The sequence below is a fragment of the Phytophthora cinnamomi genome (assembly GCF_018691715.1).
Source record: "Phytophthora cinnamomi strain GKB4 chromosome Unknown Contig108, whole genome shotgun sequence".
Classification (NCBI taxonomy): Eukaryota; Oomycota; class Peronosporomycetes; order Peronosporales; family Peronosporaceae; genus Phytophthora; species Phytophthora cinnamomi.
Window position 1 is genome coordinate 43,544 of NW_027151041.1, and position 24,668 is coordinate 68,211.

Below are 24,668 nucleotides of genomic sequence, written 5' to 3' on the forward strand. Positions count from 1 at the left end.
TCAAGGAGCAACTTGGACCACGCGGTCTGGCCCGTTTCAGACAGAAAGCGTACAAACCGCCACAGGCCGGGAGCGCCGTACAATTTCGGCATCCGCGACGTCATGGCGTCCACCTCGATGCGCTTCCTCGAGGCCTTCACGCGCGCGGCCAAGCGCCAGCACGTGTCCGGGCGCGCCCAGCGCGGGCTGTTCGCCGGGCGCGACAAGGCGTTCGGCAACAACGTGTCGTTCTCCAAGCGCCGCACGCGCCGCGCCTGGAATGTGAACCACCAGTGGAAGACGCTCTACTCGGAGGCGCTGGACGAGAAGGTGGGGCTCAACGTGACGACGCACACGCTGCGCTGCGTGGACAAGTGCGGCGGCCTGGACAACTACCTGCTGAGCATCAAGGACGAGCGCGAGCTGGGCGTCAAGGGCCTCAAGACGCGCGACCGCGTGCGCGAGGCGCTGGCCGCCATCGACGCGGCGGCGGCTGCGGAGCACGTGGCGGAGGCCGAGGCCTAAATACACAGGAGTCAGTCAGAGCACAGCAGCAGATAGAGGCTACAAGGAGGAGGAGGATAAATGCAGAGAGAGAGAGACTCTGTTTTACTGCTGACGGAGGTTCTTCTCCTCTTCTTGTTGGTTGACTACAGGTCGGAGGAGCTGGTGGAACGGTGTGGAGGTGGTTGCTTAAGTTAACAGGGGGCTATGGACAACGTCTAACTGGTTGGGGGCAGACACACACTCTCTCTCTCTCTAGATCTCGCCCTCGCTGAGCTCGGACTCCTTGGAGGTGCGGAACACGAGCGAGTCCGAGTCGCGGCGGAAGAACTCGTCGTCCGTGTCCGTGTCCTGCGTCGAGTGCGTGCCGAAGCTGTCGACCGTGGCGTAGCTGCCCTCCGTGGCGTAGCTGTCGTCCACGCTGAAGTTCGTGGCGAAGCTGTTGTCGGTCCGGCGGTCCGACGTGTAGCTGTTCTCGGTGATCCGGTCCGAGGTGTAGCTGTTCTCCGTGATGCGGTCCGAGGTGTAGCTGTTCTCCGTGATGCGGTCCGAGGTGTAGCTGTTCTCCGTGTTGCGCTCCGAGGTGTAGCTGTTGCCCGTGATGCGCTCCGTGGCGTAGCTGTCGTCTACGCTGAACTCGCTCAGCGCGTCGCTCATGCCGCTGTCCCGGTAGTTCTCGCCGCTCTCGCGCGGCTCGGAGTGCTCCGACGTGGTGACCGGCAACGCCGACACGTCGAAGATCTGCGTGCTCATGCGGTAGAACTCGTCCTCGTCCACGGACGCGTTGAAGACGGAGAAGTCGCTGCTGGACCGGTCCGAGCGTTGGGTGTCTCGTTGGGCGTCTCCGAACGACGCGGCCGACGAACCGCGCTTCGAGGTGCGAATTTGAGACGCAGCCACAGTCTCGAGACGAGTCGGGAAGCCTGGAACCTGCGCGGATCGCTGGCTGGACGTGGCCGACGGCGCAATGCTGCCGAGAGAGCTGCTCTCGGAAAACTCCGAGTGTTTCCCGAACGCACCCGAGGACGCTACCGACACCATTGACGGCGCGTTGCCTGTGAACGAGTCGTAGTCGTTGTTGCCGTGGTAGCTTTCTGTCGGGGTCTCGATACTCGCACTTGAGCCTGCACCGCTGCCAGGCCGATTCCTGCTGTTGAACGCTAGAGCTGCTGCTCCGGCGACAACGTGTGCCTGCTGGTTGTTGGACGGCATGGTCACAGCGATCTCGTCCCGCGGAGTGAGCGGGTCCGAGACGAAATTGTTTGACGACGATCCACCGGTCTCGCGCGGCACAGTCACGCGGTTCTGGCGGAAGAACGAGTCCAGCGCGCGTTGCTCCGAGCTGCCACGGGAGCGCTTGCTGGCCGCCGCCATGCGCACGTGACGCGCGTGCACGAAGAAGACGGCTGCAACCACAGCGCCCACGACACCGACAACGACCGCAGCGAGCTTCCAGCCGCCGAGAGACTCGGATTTTCCGGAGGAAGTGGAGGCGTTGGTCGGGTCCGAATCCTTACTGTGCTGCTGCGCCTCGGCGTTGGTGCTGCCGTCGGAGTTGATCGGAGAAAGCGGCAGTTCTCCCGATGCATAGCCACCGGTCGACTTATCCGCACTCCTGTCGCCTGAAGACTGGGTCGCACTCGAAGACGTGTTGGTCGGCGACTCGGTACTGCCGCCATCAGAAGAGTTCGTCGCGCTTGACGATGCACTCCCCGAGGTCGAGTCCGAGGGACCTGTCGATGAACCTGAGGCGCTTGAAGACGCTACCGGTTGAGGGGTTTTAGGTGAAGTGGTCACCTCAGGGGTAGCAGTTGTCGGCGTAGGTGCCGGAGTCGGCGCTGGAGTCGGCGCTGGAGTCGGTGCTGGAGTCGGTGCCGGAGTCGGTGCCGGAGTCGGTGCCGGAGTCGGTGCTGGGGTCGGTGCCGGAGTCGGTGCCGGAGTCGGTGCTGGGGTCGGTGCTGGAGTCGGTGCTGGGGTCGGTGCTGGGGTCGGTGCTGGAGTCGGCGCTGGAGTCGGTGCTGGAGTCGGGCTTTCAGTAACTTGAACTGCTGTGGGTGCCTCTGTCGGAGCGGTTGTAGCTGGAGTCGTCGTTGATGGAGCTGTCGTTGTCGGCATTGTCGTTGCCGGCGCTACCGTCACTGGGGTGGTCGTGGATGGTTCTGCCGTGGGAGCCTCTGTCCTCGGGGCTGCTGTGGGGGCATCTGTCACTGTCGGCGCCGTCGTTGCCGGACTGGTTGTCGCGGGGGGCGTGGCTGATGGATATGCCGTCGCCGGCGATTCTGTTCCTGCGGCAGGTGTAGCAATCGGCGCATTCGTTGCTGGCGATTCTGTCCCTGGGGCTGGTGTTTCGGGCGCGTTCGTTGCAGCGGTAGGGGAAGAACTCGAGCCGTCTCCGCTTCCTCCGGCGGGTACGACGGTAGCCGGCCTCGGTGCAGCTTCCGTGGCTGCCGGCGTGTCTGACTCGAGTCCAATCTTTGAATGTCCCGCGTCCGTGGCGGTGTCTCCTGTCTGCGCCACCACCGCTGCCGCGTACAGCGCTAGCAGTAGCGCGAGCACGAGCGAGCGCTTCATGGGAGTTTGTGCTTTGGTCGAGAGCTCGAGCTCTCGCGGAATAACTGCCTGTACAGTTAGTAGGTTTGTTAACGTGCTGGTGACGCCTTCAGGCCGAGAAACTCGGCCGGGATTTCAAACTGTGGCGTGCCCTCAGGGGAGCGTGTTGACCACAATGTCCAGTTCCGCCAGCAGCTCGCAGAAACGCCGTCGCGGCTAACAGCTTGCACTGTGTGTATCAAAGTCCGCGCTTGGTGCGGTGCAGCAAGTCCCGCTTGATGTCTCGGGCGGAGCAATGGAGACTGTGCGTCTCTTTTCGTGCGCTAGAGTGATAGCGGGAAAGCCGGCTGGTGGCTGGTAACATGAACACTCCTACGCCCGATACAAGGGCCCATACAAAACTCTGTTCAGCCGACCAGCTGGGCATGACCATGTTGTCGATTGAGCGAGTTCTCTACTCCGCCTGGTTCCGATCTGGATGGGTTTCACGGATGTCAAGGTGGGCCAGTGCAAGCGACACGGACCCCAGCTCGCGTCTATCCAGACTCACTGCATTCGGCCGTTGAGGCCATTGATCCCGCTCAAGCTTGTTGACGAGGTGTGCTTGGTGTTCGGCTGGAAGATCTCGTCAACACGAAGAGGATAGGATAGTGCGTGAAGCAGTGTGCCGAATTCGAGCCGTCCAAGCTGCGATTCAAATGTCGGACTTTAGTTTCACTGGAAAATGGTTTAAGACTTAATAGACTAAGTTACATTAGATCAGGTCTACCGGGGCAAATGAATACGACCCCGTCGGTACATCGCGGCGGTACGTGCCGGTTGTCCCCATCCCAAGCGCGCGCATGATTCGGAGGTACATCCTGACAGGGATTCCCTGTGTGAACGACGTCGGCGGGCAATGCCTTCCTGCGGCAAGTAGCTCCATGATAAACATCGACCGAGTTTAGGTACCTCGTCTCGGTTGTAATGGTGCCGATCTGTTCGGCTTGACTTTTGCTGAACATCGTGGACCGAGAAGCCACGCGAGTTGAGCTGTGGGTCCTGGAGTTGACGTTGCACACTCGCCTTTGTGTGGGCGTGAGCTACTTTACGAAGGTCGAAGCCTTTTCGCGTTACTACTTTCGGCGACACACGTGAGGAATGCTCGAAAGCTTTTGAAAAGGTTTGGTTGGTAACTCTCCTATGCGAACTACATGGATGGGGTGGTTCATAGATCGTTGCGTGGGTGACTGACCGCTGGGTTACTACTCTACGCCTGAAGCAGCATTTTGAGGCAGTTCTTGGTCGCAACACTCACGTCGCGATGCACCGCACGAACCCGGATGCGGTAGGCGTTACCATCGCTAGCTTCTAGGCGCACAAGGCAGCCAACCGAAAGTTTGTCGCCGTTGGGACCCACCGCTCCTGTGCGGTAGGTGGCGGCTCCGGACAGACTGCCGCTCGCCTGCGAGTCTAACCCGTCGACCATGGCGAACTTCAGATTCGTGCTGAGCCACTCGCGAGCCTGGGTGAAGTCCAACTTGCTGACCGCCGGCACCACCTCCTGCTGCTCGCGATCCTGTCCTTCCAGTGCATTCCACCGCTGGAGGAAGGCCTCTTCGTTCACTGCGACCGGGTCCATGAAACTGGTCACCTGGCACGGTAGAGCCATTTGGTAGGCATAGCTGGTTCCATTGCACGAGAAACTAACCGTCATCATTGGGGGCTCTGTGAATGGCGCCATAGCCTCGATCATGATCTGTTGCTTGGCTTGCTGCTTCCCCGCAAGCTGCGGTGGCACCTCCTCCGCCTGGACACGGAAGAAGTTGCCCGTCGCAAGCTGCACCGAGAAATTATTGAGTGTGTGGGTGGTTTTGTTGCCGAAGAACAGGTTGATTCGGCCTTGAGAGCCGCGATACTCGTGCTTGGCACCGATTTGGAGGAAGTCATTCTCGACGAGTACACCTTGGGGATTCAACATGAGGTTTCGTGCCCAAACGGCGATCTGCGGCGTTAGTGACGCGTCCAAACCAATGGGTTTGCCACCGCTTGAGCCACCGCCGCCGAAGATGTCACCTAGATCTGTCGACGCTGGATTGGGGCCACGGATAGCCTCCGCACTTGCTCCCATGCCAAAAGCCGATGAAGTTTTGGGGGCCACCGGCTCATCCAAAGACAGCAAGTCAACACCTTGGGATGCCGCAGGCAGTTCGTTTGCTCGCGCCTGCGCACGGGGTGAAGTTGCTCCCTCCTCGGGCAGTACGGAGCCTTCGCCAACAGCGGCTGCAGCCTTCTGCTGGTTGCGAAGACGAACAATGAGCCCGGACTCACGGTTCTCCGGGAATACCGGCATAGGTTCCAACACAGCACGAAGCACCTCCTCGCCGTTCGGAGAGCTCTGGCAAAGCTGACGCAGAGCCAAGTACTCGCAGGCACGCTGCTGGATCTCCAGGTTCATGTTGCTGGCAGCCTTGGCAAGTACTCCGTGCACGGTCGTGCGTAGTTCTTCGTATAGGTTGTCCATCTTGACGAAAGCCGTCAGCAGAACTCCCTTCGTAGGCACACTGGAGTCGGCGTAGTGCTGGTGGAGAACTTCAAACTGGCGCGTGCCGCTCATCGAGGCGTTGTCACACAGCAAATAACCGAATTCGCCTAGCACGTAAGCACCAAACTTGGTCGTAGTCTCATCCACGTACCGCGGTTCCATAGCCTTGAACATTTGCTCAGCGGCATACCGCTGAAGCTCCTCGCGGTTCGTAACGATCTGGACGACGCGGTGCCATACCGCGTCGGGAACCTCGCTACCGGCAATAGTCAAAAGCTGCAGCACTGTGTCTACGTACCAACGCAAGTCGCGCGCGTACTTCTCGGCCAGAATGGCAGCCTTTAGCACGATTTCCTCGCGGATGCCACTGACGGGCCCAGTGGCCGGGACGGTGCTCACCGTTCGCTCCGCGATGGCCAGGTAGTTGACAAGCTCACCCACGATCTCTTGAGCATTGCTCGAGTCGCACATGGCGAACAACAAGTCTAACGCACGGCGACGCACGGACGGATCAGCGTCCTTGAGCGAGAAGAGCACAGTCTCCTGATGCTGCTTCACACCGGTGCCATCTCCGTCCAGGCGCACCATTCGGTACATCGAGTCGAGTCCGACGTAGCGAATGTTGGGTTCCGTGACGGAGATGAAGCGGGCCAGCAAGGCCACAGCCTGCTCTCGCAGCTTGTACGCGGGGCTGTCCGTGTCACCACCAGGCTTGCCGCGAGCAATGACAAGGTTCACGGCCTCGATCAACACAGCATAAGCCGCATTGTTCTTGGCAGTCTTGCCGGGAGGAGTGCGCGCCAGCACACGGTTCAGAGTCTCATTCAACATGTTGTTGAGTCTGCCATCCGCCGAGTCGGCGTCCAGCGCACCGTTGGCATGGAACTGCTGCAGGATGCGAAGCAGCTTGACTTGCAGCCACGGGCACGGGGTGTTGTAGTACATGTAGTCTCGCGGGCAGTTTTTGTGCGTCACCAGAGCATTCAGTCTCTGGATGCAAGGCTCCACTAGCGAGCGGAAGGCGGTGGGATGCAGCGAAAGAGCAGTCTGCAGCAAGCCCGCCGCGGAGGTGACGACACCCAAGTGGCTCTCACTCATGAGGTCGTTCAGCCTACGCTCCATGTCTTCAACCGGTAGCAGCTCCGGGTTGTCCGGCATCAGGCGACGCGCGCACAGTGCCGCTTTCTTGCGGACGTGGGCGATGCTGGCCGAGCTCGTGAGCAGAGCTGCCACGTCGGGGCCCATGGTCTCACTTAGATCAGCTCCACCCAGGTTGGCCACGCAGCACAGTGCGAGACACTGAGAGCTGGCCTCTCGCGACTTGAGGTCGTTGCGGATGGAGTTGATGACGAGCGTCATGAGCTCGTCCGAGGCCTTGAGCAGGATGGAGCAGCCCAGGTAGCCCAGACACTTCTCCGAGTACTTGGAGCCGGACACGAGGCTGATGATCTGCACGTGGCCGAAGTCCACGTCGTAGCCCAGCATGTAGATGTAGATGAGCTTCCACGCGTACTTCTTGCGGTCGTACGACTGCAGCGCTGGGCCACCGCTGCCCAGGCCCGAGTTGCTCGCCGTCTGCGTGAACTTCTGGCGGATCTTGCCCAGCTCCTTGTCCACGCGCTTCTGCTCCTCCTCGCGCGACGTGCACGCGCGCAGCTCGCTGATGAAGTTGTTGAGCCCACGGGCACTGAACATCGCCATGGTGACCGACGCGTTAAGGACTCTTCTTGCTTCTCGGGCGTCTTGTTCCGGAGTGAGCGGTCGCAGGCAGGAGGCGCCGGCGGTTGCGATCAAGTGTGGCACATGTCAAGCACAAGTTGAAGTGAGCAGCTCCAGTACCTGTGCACAGGCAAACACAACGAACGAGACCATTTCCATCAGTCCACAAGCGCTCCGTTCCGGCACAGCTTCACTCGATCCCGGCCAGAGCTGTACATGGCAGACACGAAACAGCGCATTCAAGTGAGAGCAGTATGTGTATGTGTATGTAAATCATCTATCTACTCCGACCAGGAACGGGTTGCGCGGACAGGAGCTTACTTCTTCGCCACCTTCTTCTTACCCCGGGCCTTCTTCTTGGCCGGCGGGGTCGTCGTCTCTGGCTTCTTCTCTGCTGCGGCCTCGGCCTTCACGGCCTTCTTGGCCTTGGGGGCCTCCTTCTTCTCCTCCTTCACGGGGGTCTCCACCTGCTTCTTGCCGGTCTTCTTGGCCTTCTTGGCCTTGGGAGCCTCCTCCTCCTTCACCGCAGCCTTCTTGGCCTGCTGCTTCTTGGCCTTGGGGGCCTCCTCCTCGTCGGCCTCGGCCACGAACTCCTCGAGCTTCCGCTTCTTCAGGTTGGCCGTCTTGCCCACGGGCGGCAGTTTGGCCAGCGTGGCCAGCGCGTTGTACACGGGCAGCGCGACCGAGTCACTCGTCTTGACACTGATGGACTGCACGCCGTTCCAGCCCTTGGGCACGAGGCTGGCGCAGCTGTTCATGGCCACCATGACGTTGTCCACGATCTGCTCGGGCGTCATGTCCAGGCGGGCCACCTTGACGTTGTTGCACACGCCGGCGCTCACGTGGAGGGCCGTGCGGCGCGAGGCCAGCCGCACGCTGGCGGCCACGCTCTTGCGGGACACGCGCACGGCGATGGGCTGCTTCTTCTTGGAGAAGAACTTGGTGCCCAGGTGGCCCTTGAGGTAGGGCAGCACGCGGTCGTCGGCCAGGAACATGTCGTAGGCCGCGGCCAGCGCGCGCTTGTCCTCGAAGCGCGAGAAGTTCTTGCGCAGCTTCTTGACCGTCATGACCTTGGTCACGCCGGCCACGGGGTCCTTGGCCAGCGCCTCCTTGATGCGTTTCTTGTCCTCATCCTTCACGAACAGGCAGATCTCGGCGCCCTCGTCGTGCAGCGGGTGCGGCAGGTTGCTACGCAGCGATAACACGGCGGCCAGAGGTCAGAATTGTGTGCAAAAGGTTGCAAACAGCTCGGCAGTCGCTGGCCATTGCGGGCCAGTGCGTGGCCCGGGCGGGCCATGCCTTCCGAGCGAAAAAACTTACATCGGAATGGGCTTGAGCGACGTCTTGCCGGGCACCAGCTTGCGCGTGAGGATGCACGAGACGAACTCGGCGTCCTCCACCAGCGGCGCCTTGGCCCGCTCCTCGCTCTTCTTGGCCACGAAGGTCTGCAGGGCCAGCACGGCGCGGCGCACCTGGGCCTCGTCCAGCGGGTTGCGCAGGCCCTTCTTGATCGTCACCTCGGCCATCGTCCTCGGGTGGTGATTGGCAATAGCGACTGCAACGGCCCGAGTCTTTGGCTGGCCACGAACCGCGGCTGGCTGGGCGAGGTTGTACCACTCGGATGGTACATTGAGCCGCATTTGTCATTGTGGTCGGCGAAAATGCCAACGTTTGTCAAGGCGTTTTGCTAACAGCCGCTGACCATTTTTGGGGGGAAATTCCAAACTATTATACGCCCGTAATTTTGATATAATTCCAGAATACGTTCATCAGGCGTATCAAACGGGAGAGCGCACTACCTAAGTCGCGTTAAATTACTGTCCACAGGTAGCCAGCCAGCCAGCCAGCCAGCCAGCCAGCCAGCCAGCCACGGAACGCTTAGACCAGAGGGAAACTTAGAGTACATTCGAATGTATACCACTGCGCTTGAATTGACGTGCTGGTCCGTCACATTGCTACGAGTACATATAGCAGCGAACCCATTGTATGGTATTGTGTACAAGGTACATTTAGTAGACATGTGTACAGTAAAGGGGAGAGAACCTCGGTGAGATGGAGTAGTAGGACGCTGAACGAGCACCCTGCAACCGCGGACTTCCCTCTCTTGCCATGGATACGTCTTCACCGTTGTCGCTGTCAAAAGCGTCGGCGAACCGTTGGCAAGCGCTTTGTCAGTTTCCTGTCCTGTGGTTTTTAGAACGGTACCTTGATCTCACGAAGGCTGCGAGCCATCTTTCCGAAGGGACCGTAGAAGTATTATAATGGTGTGCATTCGATCTGTGCGCTTGTTATACGAGTTTTACGTTTGGTGCCCGCAGCCTTCTATTATGGTGATTACAGTTCTCTACGGTTGTCTTTTAGGCGTAATTTGGAATTTCCCATTTTGCTTCTTATGTGAGGTTATATTATTAGGGGTAGGGATCACTTTTTAAAACGGGCACAGTTTTCCAACTAAAAAATAGCAAAAAAAGCTCAAAACACGGTACTATCGATTGACACATGTATGTGAAGTTATCTTATTAGGTGTAGGGATCACTTTTTAAAACGGTCACAGTTTTCCAGCTAAAAATACTTCGAAGTAGCAAAAGAAAAGGCCAAAACACGGTACTACCGATAATGATTCGTACTTCCGGATAACTCATACCGCGCGCTCTTTTTCTTCTTCGGAGTCGATGGCCTCCCTACGGGAGGTGCATGGAGCTAATTTTTGGTGGTACGCACCAATCGATAGCGAAAATGTCTTGCTGTTGAAGGCAAAACAAAGAATGCAACATGAGAGAGCTGCTCGCGAGGCGGCAAGAACAATAGACTTCTACGGTCTAGCGGAAGTAATGCAGTTTTATTGTAGTGGACGCAGATAACAACGCAAAAACATTTTGTGAATTAGTTGCTGCTCTATTCTATGGAGTTGCCATCACATTTCTAATGCTGCCACGGAGGCGTGCCGACAATGGCGATGGTGAAGCTCTCTTGGTGATCGTCCTCTTGGTCCTGACCATTTTCACTGTCTGAGCCCATCGTGATTAGTTCCACCCCCCACACCGGGCCATAGACCTTCATGTTGTCCGCTGTACCGTCAATACGGGGAAACGATCGATCACCGGAGATGCCCCTTCCTCTTCGTCGCGTTTGGTCAACTTCGCGGTCATGATGCCGCACCGTGAGTTCAATACTGACCACTACAGGAGCCAACGAAGAAGCCTCTGCTTCAACCAACCGAGTCTCGAACCATTCGCCAAGGCGCTCAGGTACCATAACGACAGGGATATCAAGCGGCTCGTCGGTAGCCTCCGCACTGTTCTCATCGACACCGCCCATGACCATCACAAGGTCGTCGTCTTCAGTATTTACGATGATGACACCCGCAGCTCCCCACTTCTCAGCATTTCGCGCTTTGGTTTCGAAGAAGCACTCGCCTCGTTGGGCAAGCACAATCTTCCCACGCAGGCGTTCCTCGGGCAGATTGGATACCTCACTGCACGCGTCAACGGGATCAGCGACGACAAGTTCCATGTTGGGGAAGGCGCGAGACGCCTTAAAGCTGTTCGCCACACCAAAGCCAGCACCGACACAAGGCACAGTCAACCAAACGGTGGGTTTTCCCTTGCCACCCCCGTTTACGTGCGGGTGCCCCTTTCCATTGTGTTGCGGCTCTCCTGGATGAGGTTTGTAGCCCACTTGTACGCGCAGTGAACAGCGTTGATCAACAGGTAGGGATAAGTCTTCGTTAACCTTGTACACGTAGCTCCATGCCATGTACGGCGGGTGATAATCATCACCGTGGTCAACCTTTTTGCTTGTTGGCTCCTCGAACGTGTACGAATCAGCGCCAATGTCATCGTCGTCACTACCATCATTGAAACCCAGTCCAACAATCATGTGGCTTGCATCAACGATCCCCGAGGCCTCAATCCAATCACCAGTTTCTTCTCGCGTGACGCGCAGGCGACCCGGAAGCTGCTCGACACGGAACTCTCCGAGTTGACTTCCACCGTACAAGTGTTGCACCACATGCCCTTGATCATCTTGTTGCATCACAGGCTGCCGTTTCTTCGTGACGCTAAGAGAGGTATCTTCCAGTAGGTGCTGGAGCCATTCATCGTTGACATTCTTCCCACCAATCTTTCGGAGTTTCTCCTCGAGCGACGGTAACCACTCTTGCAGCACATCGGATGCTACACTTTCAGTATCGATTGGTTTTGCCTTCTTTTTTGTCGTAGTCGTCGTTGTAGTCGTAGGTTTTGTTGGTTTCGCTTTTTCGGAGGCACTCTGAGCAATCTTCTCAGCTGCCGATTTGGAGGCCTTGATCAATGCAGCAGGTGACGGTGCTGCAGGTGAGCATCGAGTAGTGCGCGCCACAACTTTTCCTTCGTAATGGACAGAATAGTCGATGAGATCGTAAAACTTGGGGGCTTCGCACCGCATCACACGCTCAGGTGAGTATCGATTGTCATATGACACTTCACTCTTGGTTACATACGCGTCTGCAGCTTGTAGAATCGGTTCAACAAGCTTCGTTGGAAGAATCGGCAGTGGGTGGGCTTCTGTAGTCATCACGTAGTTGCCCTGACGAAAGAAATGGGTCGTGTTAAACAGCAAGTAGAGGTATTTGCACGTCTCTGAGAGAAAAAATGATGGCATGTAGTCTTCTTGTTTCTTGGAGTCGACGTCAGCAATACTCGCGTAACCACACGGAGTTTTAGCGTACTTTTGTAGAGAATGAACCACATGCGCGCCAGCCCGGAGCCATGACGAGTCATTAGTCGCCTCGTGCATGTAAAATGTCGATTCGATAAGCTCAGGGCGAAGCGGATACCGAGCTCCACCTCCACCCCGAGATTTCACAGGCTTCCAGTCACCCACGTTGAACTGCTCTGAAAGAAAGCCGTAGTCACGCCATACGCGATAAAATGCGTTCATGGATTTCGCAGCATCATTTAAGTCACCTGCTGCGATTTGCATGCCCGGCCAAAATGCTGCCAAACTCTCGAAGACGACAGACGAGCTCCCACTATGATGATGGCAGCCTGTATACATCGACACATCGGTGTACCAGTCGCCGTGCTTGTTATGAGCCAGCACCGCCGGGTAGACTTGCGCGAACATCTCTAATGCCTCGCGATCACCAAATAGCTCGTACATCTTGAGCAAGTACTCGTAGAAACTGTCCGAATTGGACCCCGGGCCCGAAGACGTCTCAGTCCAATCACCATTCTTCGTGTTGATGTGCTTTCCGAGGAGTCCGATCTTCGATCGGCGCTGGAATAGTGCACGCACAGCACCACGTGATGCAGCAGCATACTTGGGGTCACCCGTTAGAACACTTAGCATCGTAAACTCAATAGAAAGCGACCCGGCACCGGCAGTCGATGCAATAGGCGTTTCTCCCTTTGGTACGCCGTGCTTCAGGTTAACCGTGCCGTATGGAATCCCCGTAACTGTATCAAACGCAGGCATCAGACGAACGCCAAGGTCTACCGCAAGTCGTAACAGGGCTCCATCATAGTCGCCGTCAGGGTACAATTTCAAATCGGTATTCACCGCGAAAAGGTGTGCCGACAGCAGCCCACCGAGCAACCGGATTGTAGTCTCAAAGACCGATACTTCCGTGTCCAAGTTAAAGTCGGCGTTCTCCACCACAAGCTCCACCGCTCGTCTAAACTCCGTCGCGTCCTCTAGCACAGCCAACGTGTCCAACGTGTCAACCAGCGTGAGCATAGGCAGCCGACCAAGCTCAAACTCTCCTCCACGACACGAAAGCGGCAGCAAGTCGTCCTGCGGGAACGCGTGCTTCAAGTAGCCATTATATGCATGGTAGAACATGTCCCTCACAGTCTTGGCCAGTGCCTTCCGTTCCTCCCCCTCCATGTACGTCGGCGCCGTCAACACAAACTGGTCGCGCTGCATGAGTCCGCACGCCACGGGCGAGCACACGTTCATCTCGTACTCGCAGGGAGCCTTTTCCTCCACCGAGTCCACGTACGTCTCGTTGTCATGGAAGGCACAGCACTTGACCTGAAGCTTCACCATCCGCGGAGCGCCTCTCTCCTCACAGTAGTCGCCCGAGCCGTAAAGCTGCTGGGCCATGTAGCCCATGCGGTCCGGGTCCGCGAGTCTTGCCAAGTTGTCCACGGCCAAGACCCGCAGCGGCTGCGGCTTCTCTGCATTGTATGCACCCAGCAGGATGCTCAACTCCTTGGGCTTCTGGGCCTTGGGGCCGGCAGGCTGCGGGTGGAACTGCCGCACGTGCTTATCGACGCACCACTCGTAGTGCCACCAGGTCCCGGCGACGTGGTAGCGCAGGCAGGACTCGCCGCGCATCTGCCGTTTCAGGCGGTTCTTGAAGGCGCGGTAGCTGGCGCCCGAGAGCGTGTGCAGCCCGTTGAAGTGCGAGAGCACGGGAGGCTGGGACTCGCCGTCGCTTTTGGCGCCGTTCTCGGACGGCGCAGCGCCGACAGAGACGAAAAGCAGTGCGAAAGACAGCAGGAACGCACAGGTACATGCACGCTTGACGGTGGCGCCCCACGCGTAGCGAGAGGCGCGGTACGCGGCGCCGCGCCCGTCGCCATGACGCGCTTGATGCTGACGCGGCAGCATCTGAGACTGTGAGGCATGACGGAAATTAAATGTCACAGGCAAGGGATCAGACAGCAGTATGCGATACGAGAGGTAATGTTTCTACCTTCAACAGGTATTAATAGATCTTTTTTCAGTTAAGAACACGGCAGTAGTACATGCAATGCCGCTCGACGTGCAGCTCCAGGGCGCGGGCGCCGGCGCGCTGCGCATGTTCCTGGCGACGCGTCTGGGCCCCGCGCAGCTCAACCGAGCGGACGTGAAGCAGTTGCTGCTGGGCGAGGCGAAGGACGCGCTGACAATGGCCGAGTTCCGCCTCGTGGCGGACCTATTGGGCGATCTGCGCGCCTCGGACCCGTCGACGCCTAGCCTGGCGGCGCTACTGCGTCAGGGCAGCGGCCTGCAGGCGCGTGCAGTGTCCACAGAGCAGGAACAGACCGAGCAGGACGAGGAGAGCAGGGAGAAGAGGGCCAAGTACCTCGCCCGGCGCCGCGAGAAGCTGCTGCGCCTGGACGAGGAGATGCGCTACGGCAGCATGGTGCGCAACGTCAAGACGCAGACGGCGGACCGGGAGCTGGCCAGCCACCAGACCAGTGTGCGTCAGCATCTGTCGGTGGGCGCCAACATGGTGATGGCCAGGGTCACGGCGTTCATCGCCGTGTACTTCGTGGCGAGGAACCTCACGCAGAACGAGACGACGGTGAGGCGGCGGTGGATTTTGTCGTGCTGTGTCGTTGGCTTAACGAGGTGTTGGCGCTTGCTGCCTGCAGAGACTCGTCGCTGGCCTCGGTGGTGCCATCGTCATGATGGTCATCGAGATGGTGCTCTTTATCGCAAGAGCGGCCAAGATCGAGAGCATCGAGCACGATCAGAGGAAGCACAAGAGCGTCTTCTAGGCAGCTGGTCCGGTGCTTTGTCCGTCGGGTGGAGATGCAATTCGGTAGGTTTATGGTAGGGAGAAGGTGAGTTAGCAATAAATATGAGCTGTGAACTGCAATTCTGTTGAGCAGGCTTATGCCGCAAGTCAGTTGTATTTTCAGTCGAGCCTCTGCATGTAAAGGCTCAAGGAGCGACACCGCGGCAATTGCCAATTGCTCGGGGGAGGGGTCCACTTGAGGCAAGCAAATGGCGCCGGCCGTCTTATCTGCGTCTGCACGCAGCCATACTCCGATATGCTGGCGGGTTGTACCGACCGGCTCCCATTGCATCTTCCCCTCCTGGCTCCTGCTGGTCATTCCTGCCTTTCCACCCAAGTGGCGGTGGAACACACGCTCATTTTCGTTCGCGCGGCGACACGGACGCCGTGGCAGCAGGAGGAGACAGGCAGCTGCAATGCAGACTCGGCGGTGGTGTGTGGTGGCTCTGCTTGTGATCGCCACGCTCGACTTCAGCGGTGCAGCACCCGAAGCAGAGGCGACGACGAACCAAGACTCCAAAGCTGGGCACGTCCAGGCGGCAGGCAATGACACCTCAGCGACGGTGAAGCCCGGCCGCAATGGCTACGGGACGGTGACCTACGATGGGTCCGCGAGCAGCGACAGCGGTGAGGACTCCGAGGTCACCGCCAACCGCCTCGCGCTGGAGGAAGCCCAGAAGCAGCACCCGCATCTGCGGCTACGTCTCGGCATCGGCATCTGACCCACCTTGGACCCTTGACCAGCACGAACGATATATTATAACAAAATATAATACTATATTGAGCAGCGATTGACGCGGATCAGCCCGATATGTGTTTTTTGGTAACGAAACGTGAAGGTAACGAAGAATGGAGCAGCGACTAATTCACGGAAACAGCTTTTTGAAAACACAAGAAAAATGTTCTAGGCGCTGAAGCGCTCTTAGTGATGATCGTCCTCTTGGCCCCGGACTCGACTTACCGTGCCTCGCAGAAAGCATGCTTTCGGTGCAGCTTGATTGGCACTCTGGTTACCACTAGTTGAAAAGGGCAAATATGCATTCTTTATGTGAAGAAAATACTGACAAGGAAGTAGCGCTTCCATTTACAAAATGAAGGGTTAGGTTCTGATGAATCACTTAGCGGATGTATAGTAGACCTAACCCTATTATCGCTCCTATTCAAATCTGCTGCGCAAGGAAAAAGAAGCTACTTCCACGATATTTGGAATTTGTATGACGCGGTGTCAGAAGCAACTTCCATCGCATGAAACAATGAAATATGCAAAATCGGGTTGCATGACGAATCAGAAAAATCCTATATGCGAATATGCACCAATCGTTGAACGACCGAAAAAATAATTTTTTACAGTACTCATTTAGGTCGGTTAGATAAGGTCTTAGAGACGGTCGGTCTCCTACAAAGGTACGACAAGACTAATAGTACTAGCAAATTCAGACAAGACCAATATTACTACGGCAAGCTTAAAAGTACTAAGACAAGACTTGCTGTACTAGGACAAGACCTACAATACGATGACATTATCAACTACACAATTCCTTGCATGTACGCATGCCGAGTCTTCACAAGTCGGCGCTTTTTGTCGAGACGAATATATCGTGCAAGTGTGTCAATCGTGAGTACACACATATTCGGAATAACACTGTCATTTAACCAATGTGTGGTATAGTAAGCCGAATACGCGGTTAGTGTAGCGTCCGAAACCTCCCTTGGGTCAGCAACTCCCTTCTGGATGGCAAATTCCAACACATCTTGGGCAATCAGTTTGGCAACGCTAAAGCGGCTGGGAAGCACACCGCTTTTCTTTTTGTCCAGATTGGTCCAATCGCATACTGGCTTGAATAAATGACGAGAAGGATCCGCCTTCCAATACATGCGACACAAATCCTTCCAATCTTTTGCTGGAGGGAGAATATGTAGTGGGTCTAACTTGACTCACTACTTTAGCTTACACGTTGCGCAACGTGTATGAGGAAGCGTAAGTACTTAGTAATTACTTAGGTTAATTATATTTGAATACACAAATATAAGTTAAGTAACAAAAGGATTCCAAGTGACTTAGATTAGGTAAAATGAGAACTGTATTGTTTGTAAATCGATCTTCCTCTAAAAGCTGCTAAAAATTGTTTATCATCTATGAAAGGGTTGGCAGCGGCTGGCTGTCAGAGCCCCGCTAATATGCATGTCTCTGATTGGTAGAAAGATGCTGCTTTCTACCAATAGGATCTTTGGGTATGTGTGGACCACTCATTGTGGTGGTCCACTTCAATGTATCCATCGGTGTGTCTTACACCAATGTGAGGAAGTATCCAAAACGTTTAACAGATAACCTATCTGTTAAATTCACAAGTGGCTTGCAGCCACTTGTACGTGTAACCCCGTTACACCATCCCCCCCTTAAGGTTAGACGCGCGGGGTCCCCGCACGTCAATCTTTGGAATTGACCATTCGTCAATTCTCCGCGTTTGGAGAAGAAATCCGCGCTCATTCAACGATGAGCGCGCCTCAGAAGAAGTCCGCAAAGTCGATGGGGAGTCATCTCTCCATCGACGACTACTTCGAACGCCAGAAGGCGAAGTATGGTGACGTCGTCGACTTCGACGACGACGATGAAGACATGGAGGGCGAGGAAGACTCGCCCTCAAAGCGTAAAGACTCAGTGTCGAGCGAATCGCTCGACCCTCACACCAAGAACGTTCGCCCGCGTGAAGGGGGACGAATCGGACGCTTCGAGCTCGAGCGTTCGCGTACTGAGAGCGATACCCCACTCGCTTCCGCTGGGGCTCTCAGTACTCCGCGCGCTGCTGCTGCAGCGCGTGATGTTAAAGCTCAAGGCTCTCCGCGCTGAGCCTGCAGCGCGATCCATGGATGCCGTCCGCGTCCGAGATCGCGGACCGGTTTGGGAACTCGGTACCTCCGAATGAGGTGCCGCTGTACGTATGCAGCGCCATCAAAGATGACGCTGTGGTTGCCGAGCTGCACTTTGATGCGGAAACGCATCAAAGGCGCGATTACTACATCGGACTCTTTCATGAGCTCCGATGGTTTCAAAGCAAGAAGACCTCTTCTCGCAGCAAAGTGCCCGAATGGCAGGCACTTTGTCAAGCTGGAACGCCTTTGTTGAGAACTTCAACAAGAGGCCGAGTGCTTACCGTGATCGGATTAAGCAGCGTGATCGCTTCGAGACGTACTCGAAGCGTGGAAAGCTGGAGCAACTTCATGTTGCTGCTGAGGAGGCAAATGTGCCGTGCGCTGTGCCCGAGGGCTTTCAGTGCACGAAGTGCTTTCCAGGCGCGGTCCGCTTGAGCGACCGCGACCTGAACGGGTACACGTCGTTCCGTGTGCCCGAGAGTCTCAAGAGCTCCGTGCTAAGTTCTTAGCACGTGAGGGTTCGGGCGCTAGCGATGATCGCAGCGCTCGTGTTACTTCCGCTGCGCCAGCGCGTACTGCTCTTCGTACGCCCTCACCATTTCCGGAACGTCCTCCAGCAAGACGTTCCGCGGCTCCCATGTATCTCGATGGGGAGGAAATCCTCTCCAACGAATACGAACACGAGCCCCTTGAGGGTTCGTTTTCGGGATACTATGGTCAACAATCCGCTCAACAATCCAGCGGGTTGAGCCGCGGGCGTCACGGATCGGCGGTGGCGGGGTGGGAACACGCCCTGGGTATGATCAGCCCTGGCTGATCAGTATGCGCCTCTCCACGACCGGGTGACCGTCGTGGAGCGTCTGTAGGCGCTGAGTTCGCCGCCCTGAAACAGGAGCTGGCGAACCAGAAGGCTCAAGTCGCGGCGGTCTCGCAGACCGCCTCGAATATCCAGGTCGAGCTGGGGACCCAGATGAAGGTTGCTCCAGCGCGTCCGCGCGCTGGAGGAGAGGTTGCTCGTCGCCGAGGCCAAGTCCTCGCTTCTGCCTCGGCTCCTGCCGAGGCTTTCGGGTCAGCCGAGCTAGATGGCTCGTGCTGCCGGTATGGCTTCAGCCGTCCGACGTAAAAGGTCGGATGGAGGCGCATGCTAGACGGTATGTCTAGCGTGTATGCGTTGCCGTGCCGTGCCAACACAGTGAACGGCCCGATGAAGCGCGGAGCAAGCTTGCTTGCTCCGAAACTGAAACTGCATGTCTAGGCAGGTTTTGTGTAGCTAACAAAACTAATGAACCAACTTTGAATTCATTTGTGTTGCCTCTGCCCGCATTGTCTGCGTTCAGCTTCTGTTGATCAACAGAAGCTGCTATTGTGTCTTGGACAAACCGAATCACGGCTTGTCTTTGGTGATGAAACTGATTGCATCCGAGCTGAAGTCATTCAGCTCGCTCTCCGCTAGAGGCCCGGCCTCTGCGTGGTTTTTTGCGGTGTCTGCGCCCTGCGCAGACCCGTGGTCGTTGGCCATGTTGTTGGGGGAGTCTGCGCCCTGCGCAGACTCATGTGGTTTGTCCATTGTTGCAGCTGACACTGTGCAAGTGTCAGCGGTTTTCTGCGGCTGCTGTATTACAGTCGTAGATCCTCCCCCACTTAAAGTGGGAGCCATCACTCCGAGTAAACTCGGGAGGCGTGGATGCCGCATGGCATTCACGTAGAACGGTGTATGCCCGGTCGAGGCATGCACTGAGTTATTGATGGCAAACTCTGTCATCGATAAACACTCGCTCCAGTATTGGAACGAGTGAGCGTAGCTCTTTAACATATCGACGAGCACGCGATTCACGCGCTCGGTTTGACCGTCCGTCTGCGGATGATCCGCAGTCGACATGGAAAGTTGGCTCCCAAGAAGTGTAAACACTTCTTGCCACAGATGCGCTGTGAAGCGCGGGTCTCTGTCCGACACGATGTCGGACGGCATGCCATGGTGTTTGAACACCATGTCGACGAGCAGACGGGCTGTCTGCTTCGCGGTCACCTCTGCTGGCACCGCAGCAAGATGTACCATCTTGCTGAAACGGTCTACAAAGACCACAACACCGGTGTTCCCTCCGCTGTCCGGGGGAAGACCAAAGATGAAGTCCAAAGACATGGACTTCCAACACTCCGACGGAGTCGGTAGTGATTGCAGTGGAGCCTGCGCGAATGGCGCAGGCTTCACGCGTTGGCATACCTCGCAAGCACGGATGTACTTGCGCACCCACTTATACTGGTGGTGCCAGTAGAAGTCGCGCGTGAGAAGGACGTAAGTCTTCTCACGTCCGAGATGTCCCGCAGTCGGGGCATCATGATACTCGTACATGATCCTGAGTCGCAGGTCATGGTCATTTGGCACGACAACACGATCCGCGTTGTCGTCGACTGCGTTGTAGAGTAGCAGTCCGTCGTGCACACGAAAGCGGTGTGCACGCGCTCGAAGGTGCTTGGGCAGCTTCTGCCGGGACTTGTCAGAAGGCGCTGTGCCATAGGCCAGCAGAGCTTCGCGTCCGCGTCGTGCGCGTACGCGGCCTTCACATCATCCAACAGAGATGATGTGGGTTTGCTCGATCGCATGGCGTCAATGGCATTGACGTCAACAGCTTCTGCATAGTCTGGCCGACGTGATAACGCGTCGGCCACCACGTTCAATCTTCCGGGTTTGTATTCGACCCGGAAGTTATACTCCGCAAAGAATGAGAGCCATCTCGCCATTCTTTGTGAAATGTGGCGACTTCACTGCGGTGCGCAGTGAAGCATGGTCGGTGTAGACCACAAATGGTCTACTTCCAAGCAAATACACTCGGAACTTTGCGAGTGCATACTTCATGGCAAGGAGTTCCTTGTCATGCACCGGATAGTTGCGCTCAGCTGGCTTCAGCTGACGCGATTGGTATAGACGACACGATCACGGCCCTCGTGATCGTGCTGTATTAACGCGCATCCGATCGCGAAATCGGATGCGTCACACACTACGTGAAATGGGCGATCTTGGTCAGCCACTGCCAAGATTATGCGCCTCAGTCAAGCCCCGCTTGACTGTATCGAATGCCTTTGGCAATCGGGTGTCCAATTCCACACAGCTTCTTTCTTAAGAAGCTGTGACAGCGGGCGGATCTTGCCCGCATAGTCCTCCACGTACTTGCACAAGTACGTGGCCAAGGAACTGCCTCAGTTCCTTGACACTTGAAGGCGTTGGCCATTCGTTAATCACTCTGACCTTTTCTGGGTCAGGGCGAACACCATTCTTCCCTACGAGACACCCGAGGACGGGTATCTCGCTCGCCCCGAAGATACACTTCTTCAGGTTCGCGTAGAGCTTATGCTTTCGCATAAGCTCAAGGTCGGAGATGCACCCTGTGCATCTCTACGTCGAGTCTTCCCGTCCACAGCCCGGCTGTGGATGAATACATCATCGAAGTAGCTCGGTGCGAAGTCGCGCACCGAGCGCAACAAGTGCGTCACGCACCTGTTGAAAGTCGCAGGGGCATTCTTAAGCCCCTGTGGCATTACTAGCCATTCCCAGAGCATGCCGCTTGGCGTGCTCACTGCCGTGAGAGGGATATCGCTCTCACGCATTAGGATTTGATAAAATCCATCTCGCAAGTCGAGAGCACTGTAAACGGTGCTCCCGGCCATCGAATCGATGATAACATCTTTTCGTGGTATCGGCGTCTGCGCCGGTACCGTCGCATCGTTCAGCTTGTTGTAGGCATGAACGATGCGCCATCCGCCCTGTGGCTTCTTGACACAGAACGTCGGAGCACTGTGCGGGGACTTTGATTCCCGCACTTGTCTCTGCTTTACGACGACTTTCAAAGAAGTCGTCGATCGCTTTCATTTGCTCTCGCGGCAGTGGCCACTGCCGCGTGACACAGTACTTTCGTGCCCGGCACGAGATCAATCTCGTGTTGAATGCCCTTATCCTGCGGAAGCTCCGCAGGAATGTCTTCCGGGAGTACGTCTTTGTACTCCCTCAACAATTCGTAATAGGGACTCGACTTCAGCGAGTCCCAACCTTGTTCCTCGAAGCGCTCTCGCTTGTCTTCGCACTGAGAGTGTCTTCACTCTCAGTGGTATTTCCCATGAAGAGCTGCCTCAGCTCTTCGCTCTCCGCTCGTCGTTCTTTCGCTGTCTGAAAGAACGCAGACTTGCTCGATGCGTCCATCGTGCAAGTCGCGTGTGAAGCGCTTCCAGCTCATGGCTGGAAGCGAAGTCAACTCCGACGCCGTCGTCGGAGGACTAGCGAGTTCCATGTCACGATACTGGAATCCAGTATTGGTGCGCGTCAAGACGCTTAGCGTCTTGACATTCGGCGTCACCGCCGCAGTCTGCCCAGCAGACTGTTTTGTTGCGTCTCGGTCCTGACCGAGACTTGCGCAGCGTTTTCCGCTTGCGCTGTTTTTCGTTGTGCGGAGCCCGGCTCCGCACAGTTGTTCTTCTTGTCCAGGCCCGGCCGTGGACAGTCGTTCGCCGGCGGACCCTGTCCGCGGGCGCGCGGTATCAAGCCCGGCTTGACCGTATTTTCCTTCGTGCAGCCCGGCTGCACGGTAATGTGTCCTTCGCCGGCAGACCCTGTCTGCGGGCGCGCGATATCAAGCCCGGCTTGATCGCATAGCGCTTCGTCGTGCAGCCCGGCTGCACGACAGCATGTAAATTGCGTCAGTGCGGTACGTTTGCAACCGTCCGCACTGTTTGCAGCGTCAACTCCCGGAGTTGACACGCCTTCGTCACCTCGACGCCAATCATTGGCGGAGCCCCTCATGACCGAGGGTGCGTCGGCTCCCGGAGCCGACGCGTCGTTGTCGACCTGACCGCTTCGGGTCAGGGACTGTCCCTACACGCTTGAACGTGGGTGTTGGTTCCCGGAACCAACACATCTTTTTTCTTCCGACGTCGGCAGCATTGCCGACGTGGTCTTCACTTGTGCGCGCCCTCGCGCACTTCCTGGCACTCCGGGACAGCAGCATAAAGCGCTGTCTCGACTGGTGAGCCGCGCGCACCTGCTGGTGCGCGCGCTGCGGTAACAGGGCCATCGCTCTCTGTTCCGCTATCGCGTCCGAAGCGCACGAGCGTGCGCTTCTTCCAGTCTATTACCGGATCATGCCGTGCAAGCCACGGCATGCCCATTACCACGTCGAACTTATCGTCCAGGTCCAGGACGATAAAGTGTTCGACAAACACTCGTTGTTTGTACGAGAAGCGCACGTTCACGACGCGCTTCTCGGTCTTCACGATGGCACCTGTTGCCAGTCGTATTTTCCAGAAGACTTCGAGGTGTATCTACCTCCTCGAAGTCAAGTTTCGACAGGCTTCGTAGTCGAACAAAGTTGTTCGACGCGCCTGAGTCTACCAAAGCTCGAAGAGAGTCGCTCGCTCTCTTCGACGTTACCTTCAAGATGACTAGGTTCGGCCTGTCATCTTGTTTCTTGCAGTGAGAGCTGGTCTCACTGGGGCTGCAGTCTCTAGTGTCGCGTGCCCGATGTCGGCACGCGCGACTGCATTACCAGTAGGGCGCCCCGCGCCTACTGGATGTTCGCGTTTTTGTTGGTCCGCGGCGATGCCTAGCATCGCCACGACGGCCACCTCCAGGGGGCATGGGAGCTGTGCACTCCCGTGCAAAGTGACCGATCCTTCCGCAACGGAAGCATCGCACGTTACCTCCCTGCTGCTGGTAACCAGCAGTTGTTGCGCTCGAGAGGTCCATTGGCTCCGGACCTCCCGTCTCGCTACCGGGCGCGGTTGCGGCCTCGGTACGTTTACATGGAGTTTAGCCTGCCGCAGGCTAAACTCTTCTTGCATGGCAAGAGTGATTGCAGCTTCGAGAGTACTCGGTACTCTCGGAAGAGATAGGTCTTTACAGGCCCATCTCTAAGCCCTTTCATGAACGTGACGACCTTGGTCGCCTCGTCAATTGGTTAGTCACGATATTTGATACCAAATATCGTGCGCGCTGCGCGTAAGCATGGACGTCATGCTTACCCTGCTGAAGGTCGAGGAACTCCGCCCTCGACCGGAACTCGTTTTGCGGGGGCTCAAACGCTTGTTTGAGCTCCTCTTGAACACTTCGTACGTGCTGAAGCACGTAGGATCGGAGAGTCGGCGTCCATACGCCCAACTCCTTGCGCGTCCGCCAAGGCAGGACATGGCGAACGCGACCTTCGACAGCGGGTCGACGATGCGTCGAGCCGCTATGGCTGTGTCGAGTTCGACAAGCCATCGGAGGAGAGGCTCGCCCTCTCTTCCCACGTAATTGCTTACGCTCAACTTTAATGGTTGAGCACGCGGTGTCGTCCCTGACGACGCCGTCACTGAGGAAGCAGCGTCACGCTGCTCCTTCATGATGAATCCCAGAGCAACACCATGTTGCTCCGTCGGCGATAGCGTACGCAGCATTGTAGCTATCGCCGCTTCTCCAATGACTGTTGACAGTCGTTGGAGGGCCTCCCACTCTGGGTCAGACAGGTGGGGGCAGTCAGCGCGTGCAACATGCGTTACAGGCGTGTTGGAGCTCTCCATGGGCACCTCCGTGCTCATGTGGTTCTCGGCTCCGCGTTCGTACACCGCGTACGAACGTCAAGCAGTCGGTCGTTGGACGGACTACAAAGTGCTACCAGGTGTAGTGGGTCTAACTTGACTCACTACTTTAGCTTACACGTTGCGCAACGTGTATGAGGAAGCGTAAGTACTTAGTAATTACTTAGGTTAATTATATTTGAATACACAAATATAAGTTAAGTAACAAAAGGATTCCAAGTGACTTAGATTAGGTAAAATGAGAACTGTATTGTTTGTAAATCGATCTTCCTCTAAAAGCTGCTAAAAAATTGTTTATCATCTATGAAAGGGTTGGCAGCGGCTGGCTGTCAGAGCCCCGCTAATATGCATGTCTCTGATTGGTAGAAAGATGCTGCTTTCTACCAATAGGATCTTTGGGTATGTGTGGACCACTCATTGTGGTGGTCCACTTCAATGTATCCATCGGTGTGTCTTACACCAATGTGA

General features: G+C 56.6%; 7 protein-coding genes across 7 annotated transcripts; 3 read left to right on the forward strand and 4 right to left on the reverse strand.

Annotated features, from left to right (window-relative positions):
* Positions 1-102: 102 nt before the first annotated feature.
* Positions 103-504, forward strand: IUM83_15095 (50s ribosomal protein l24; the record flags this gene model as incomplete). Its single annotated transcript, XM_067939884.1, has 1 exon — positions 103-504. One exon carries the CDS (start codon positions 103-105, stop codon positions 502-504), a length of 402 nt encoding a protein of 133 aa, XP_067782299.1.
* A 234-nt stretch (positions 505-738) lies between these two features.
* On the reverse strand, positions 739-2,058 carry IUM83_15096 (uncharacterized protein; the record flags this gene model as incomplete). Its single annotated transcript, XM_067939885.1, has 1 exon — positions 739-2,058. The coding sequence occupies one exon, from the start codon at positions 2,056-2,058 to the stop codon at positions 739-741; it is 1,320 nt and encodes a 439-aa protein (XP_067782298.1).
* A 2,224-nt stretch (positions 2,059-4,282) lies between these two features.
* Positions 4,283-7,258, reverse strand: IUM83_15097 (AP-2 complex subunit alpha; the record flags this gene model as incomplete). Its single annotated transcript, XM_067939886.1, has 1 exon — positions 4,283-7,258. The coding sequence occupies one exon, from the start codon at positions 7,256-7,258 to the stop codon at positions 4,283-4,285; it is 2,976 nt and encodes a 991-aa protein (XP_067782297.1).
* A 176-nt stretch (positions 7,259-7,434) lies between these two features.
* On the reverse strand, positions 7,435-8,802 carry IUM83_15098 (ribosomal l1 domain-containing protein 1-like; the record flags this gene model as incomplete). Its single annotated transcript, XM_067939887.1, has 3 exons — positions 7,435-7,486; positions 7,598-8,464; positions 8,597-8,802. 3 exons carry the CDS (start codon positions 8,800-8,802, stop codon positions 7,435-7,437), a joined length of 1,125 nt encoding a protein of 374 aa, XP_067782296.1.
* Positions 8,803-10,198: 1,396 nt separating this feature from the next.
* On the reverse strand, positions 10,199-13,873 carry IUM83_15099 (ER degradation-enhancing alpha-mannosidase-like protein; the record flags this gene model as incomplete). Its single annotated transcript, XM_067939888.1, has 2 exons — positions 10,199-10,817; positions 12,330-13,873. The coding sequence occupies 2 exons, from the start codon at positions 13,871-13,873 to the stop codon at positions 10,199-10,201; spliced, it is 2,163 nt and encodes a 720-aa protein (XP_067782295.1).
* Positions 13,874-14,015: 142 nt separating this feature from the next.
* IUM83_15100 (ATPase, vacuolar ER assembly factor, Vma12) lies at positions 14,016-14,748 on the forward strand (the record flags this gene model as incomplete). The annotated part of the gene is made up of 2 exons (XM_067939889.1): positions 14,016-14,552; positions 14,623-14,748. The coding sequence occupies 2 exons, from the start codon at positions 14,016-14,018 to the stop codon at positions 14,746-14,748; spliced, it is 663 nt and encodes a 220-aa protein (XP_067782326.1).
* Positions 14,749-15,184: 436 nt separating this feature from the next.
* Positions 15,185-15,490, forward strand: IUM83_15101 (uncharacterized protein; the record flags this gene model as incomplete). The annotated part of the gene is made up of 1 exon (XM_067939890.1): positions 15,185-15,490. The coding sequence occupies one exon, from the start codon at positions 15,185-15,187 to the stop codon at positions 15,488-15,490; it is 306 nt and encodes a 101-aa protein (XP_067782325.1).
* Between the last annotated feature and the right edge of the window lie 9,178 nt (positions 15,491-24,668).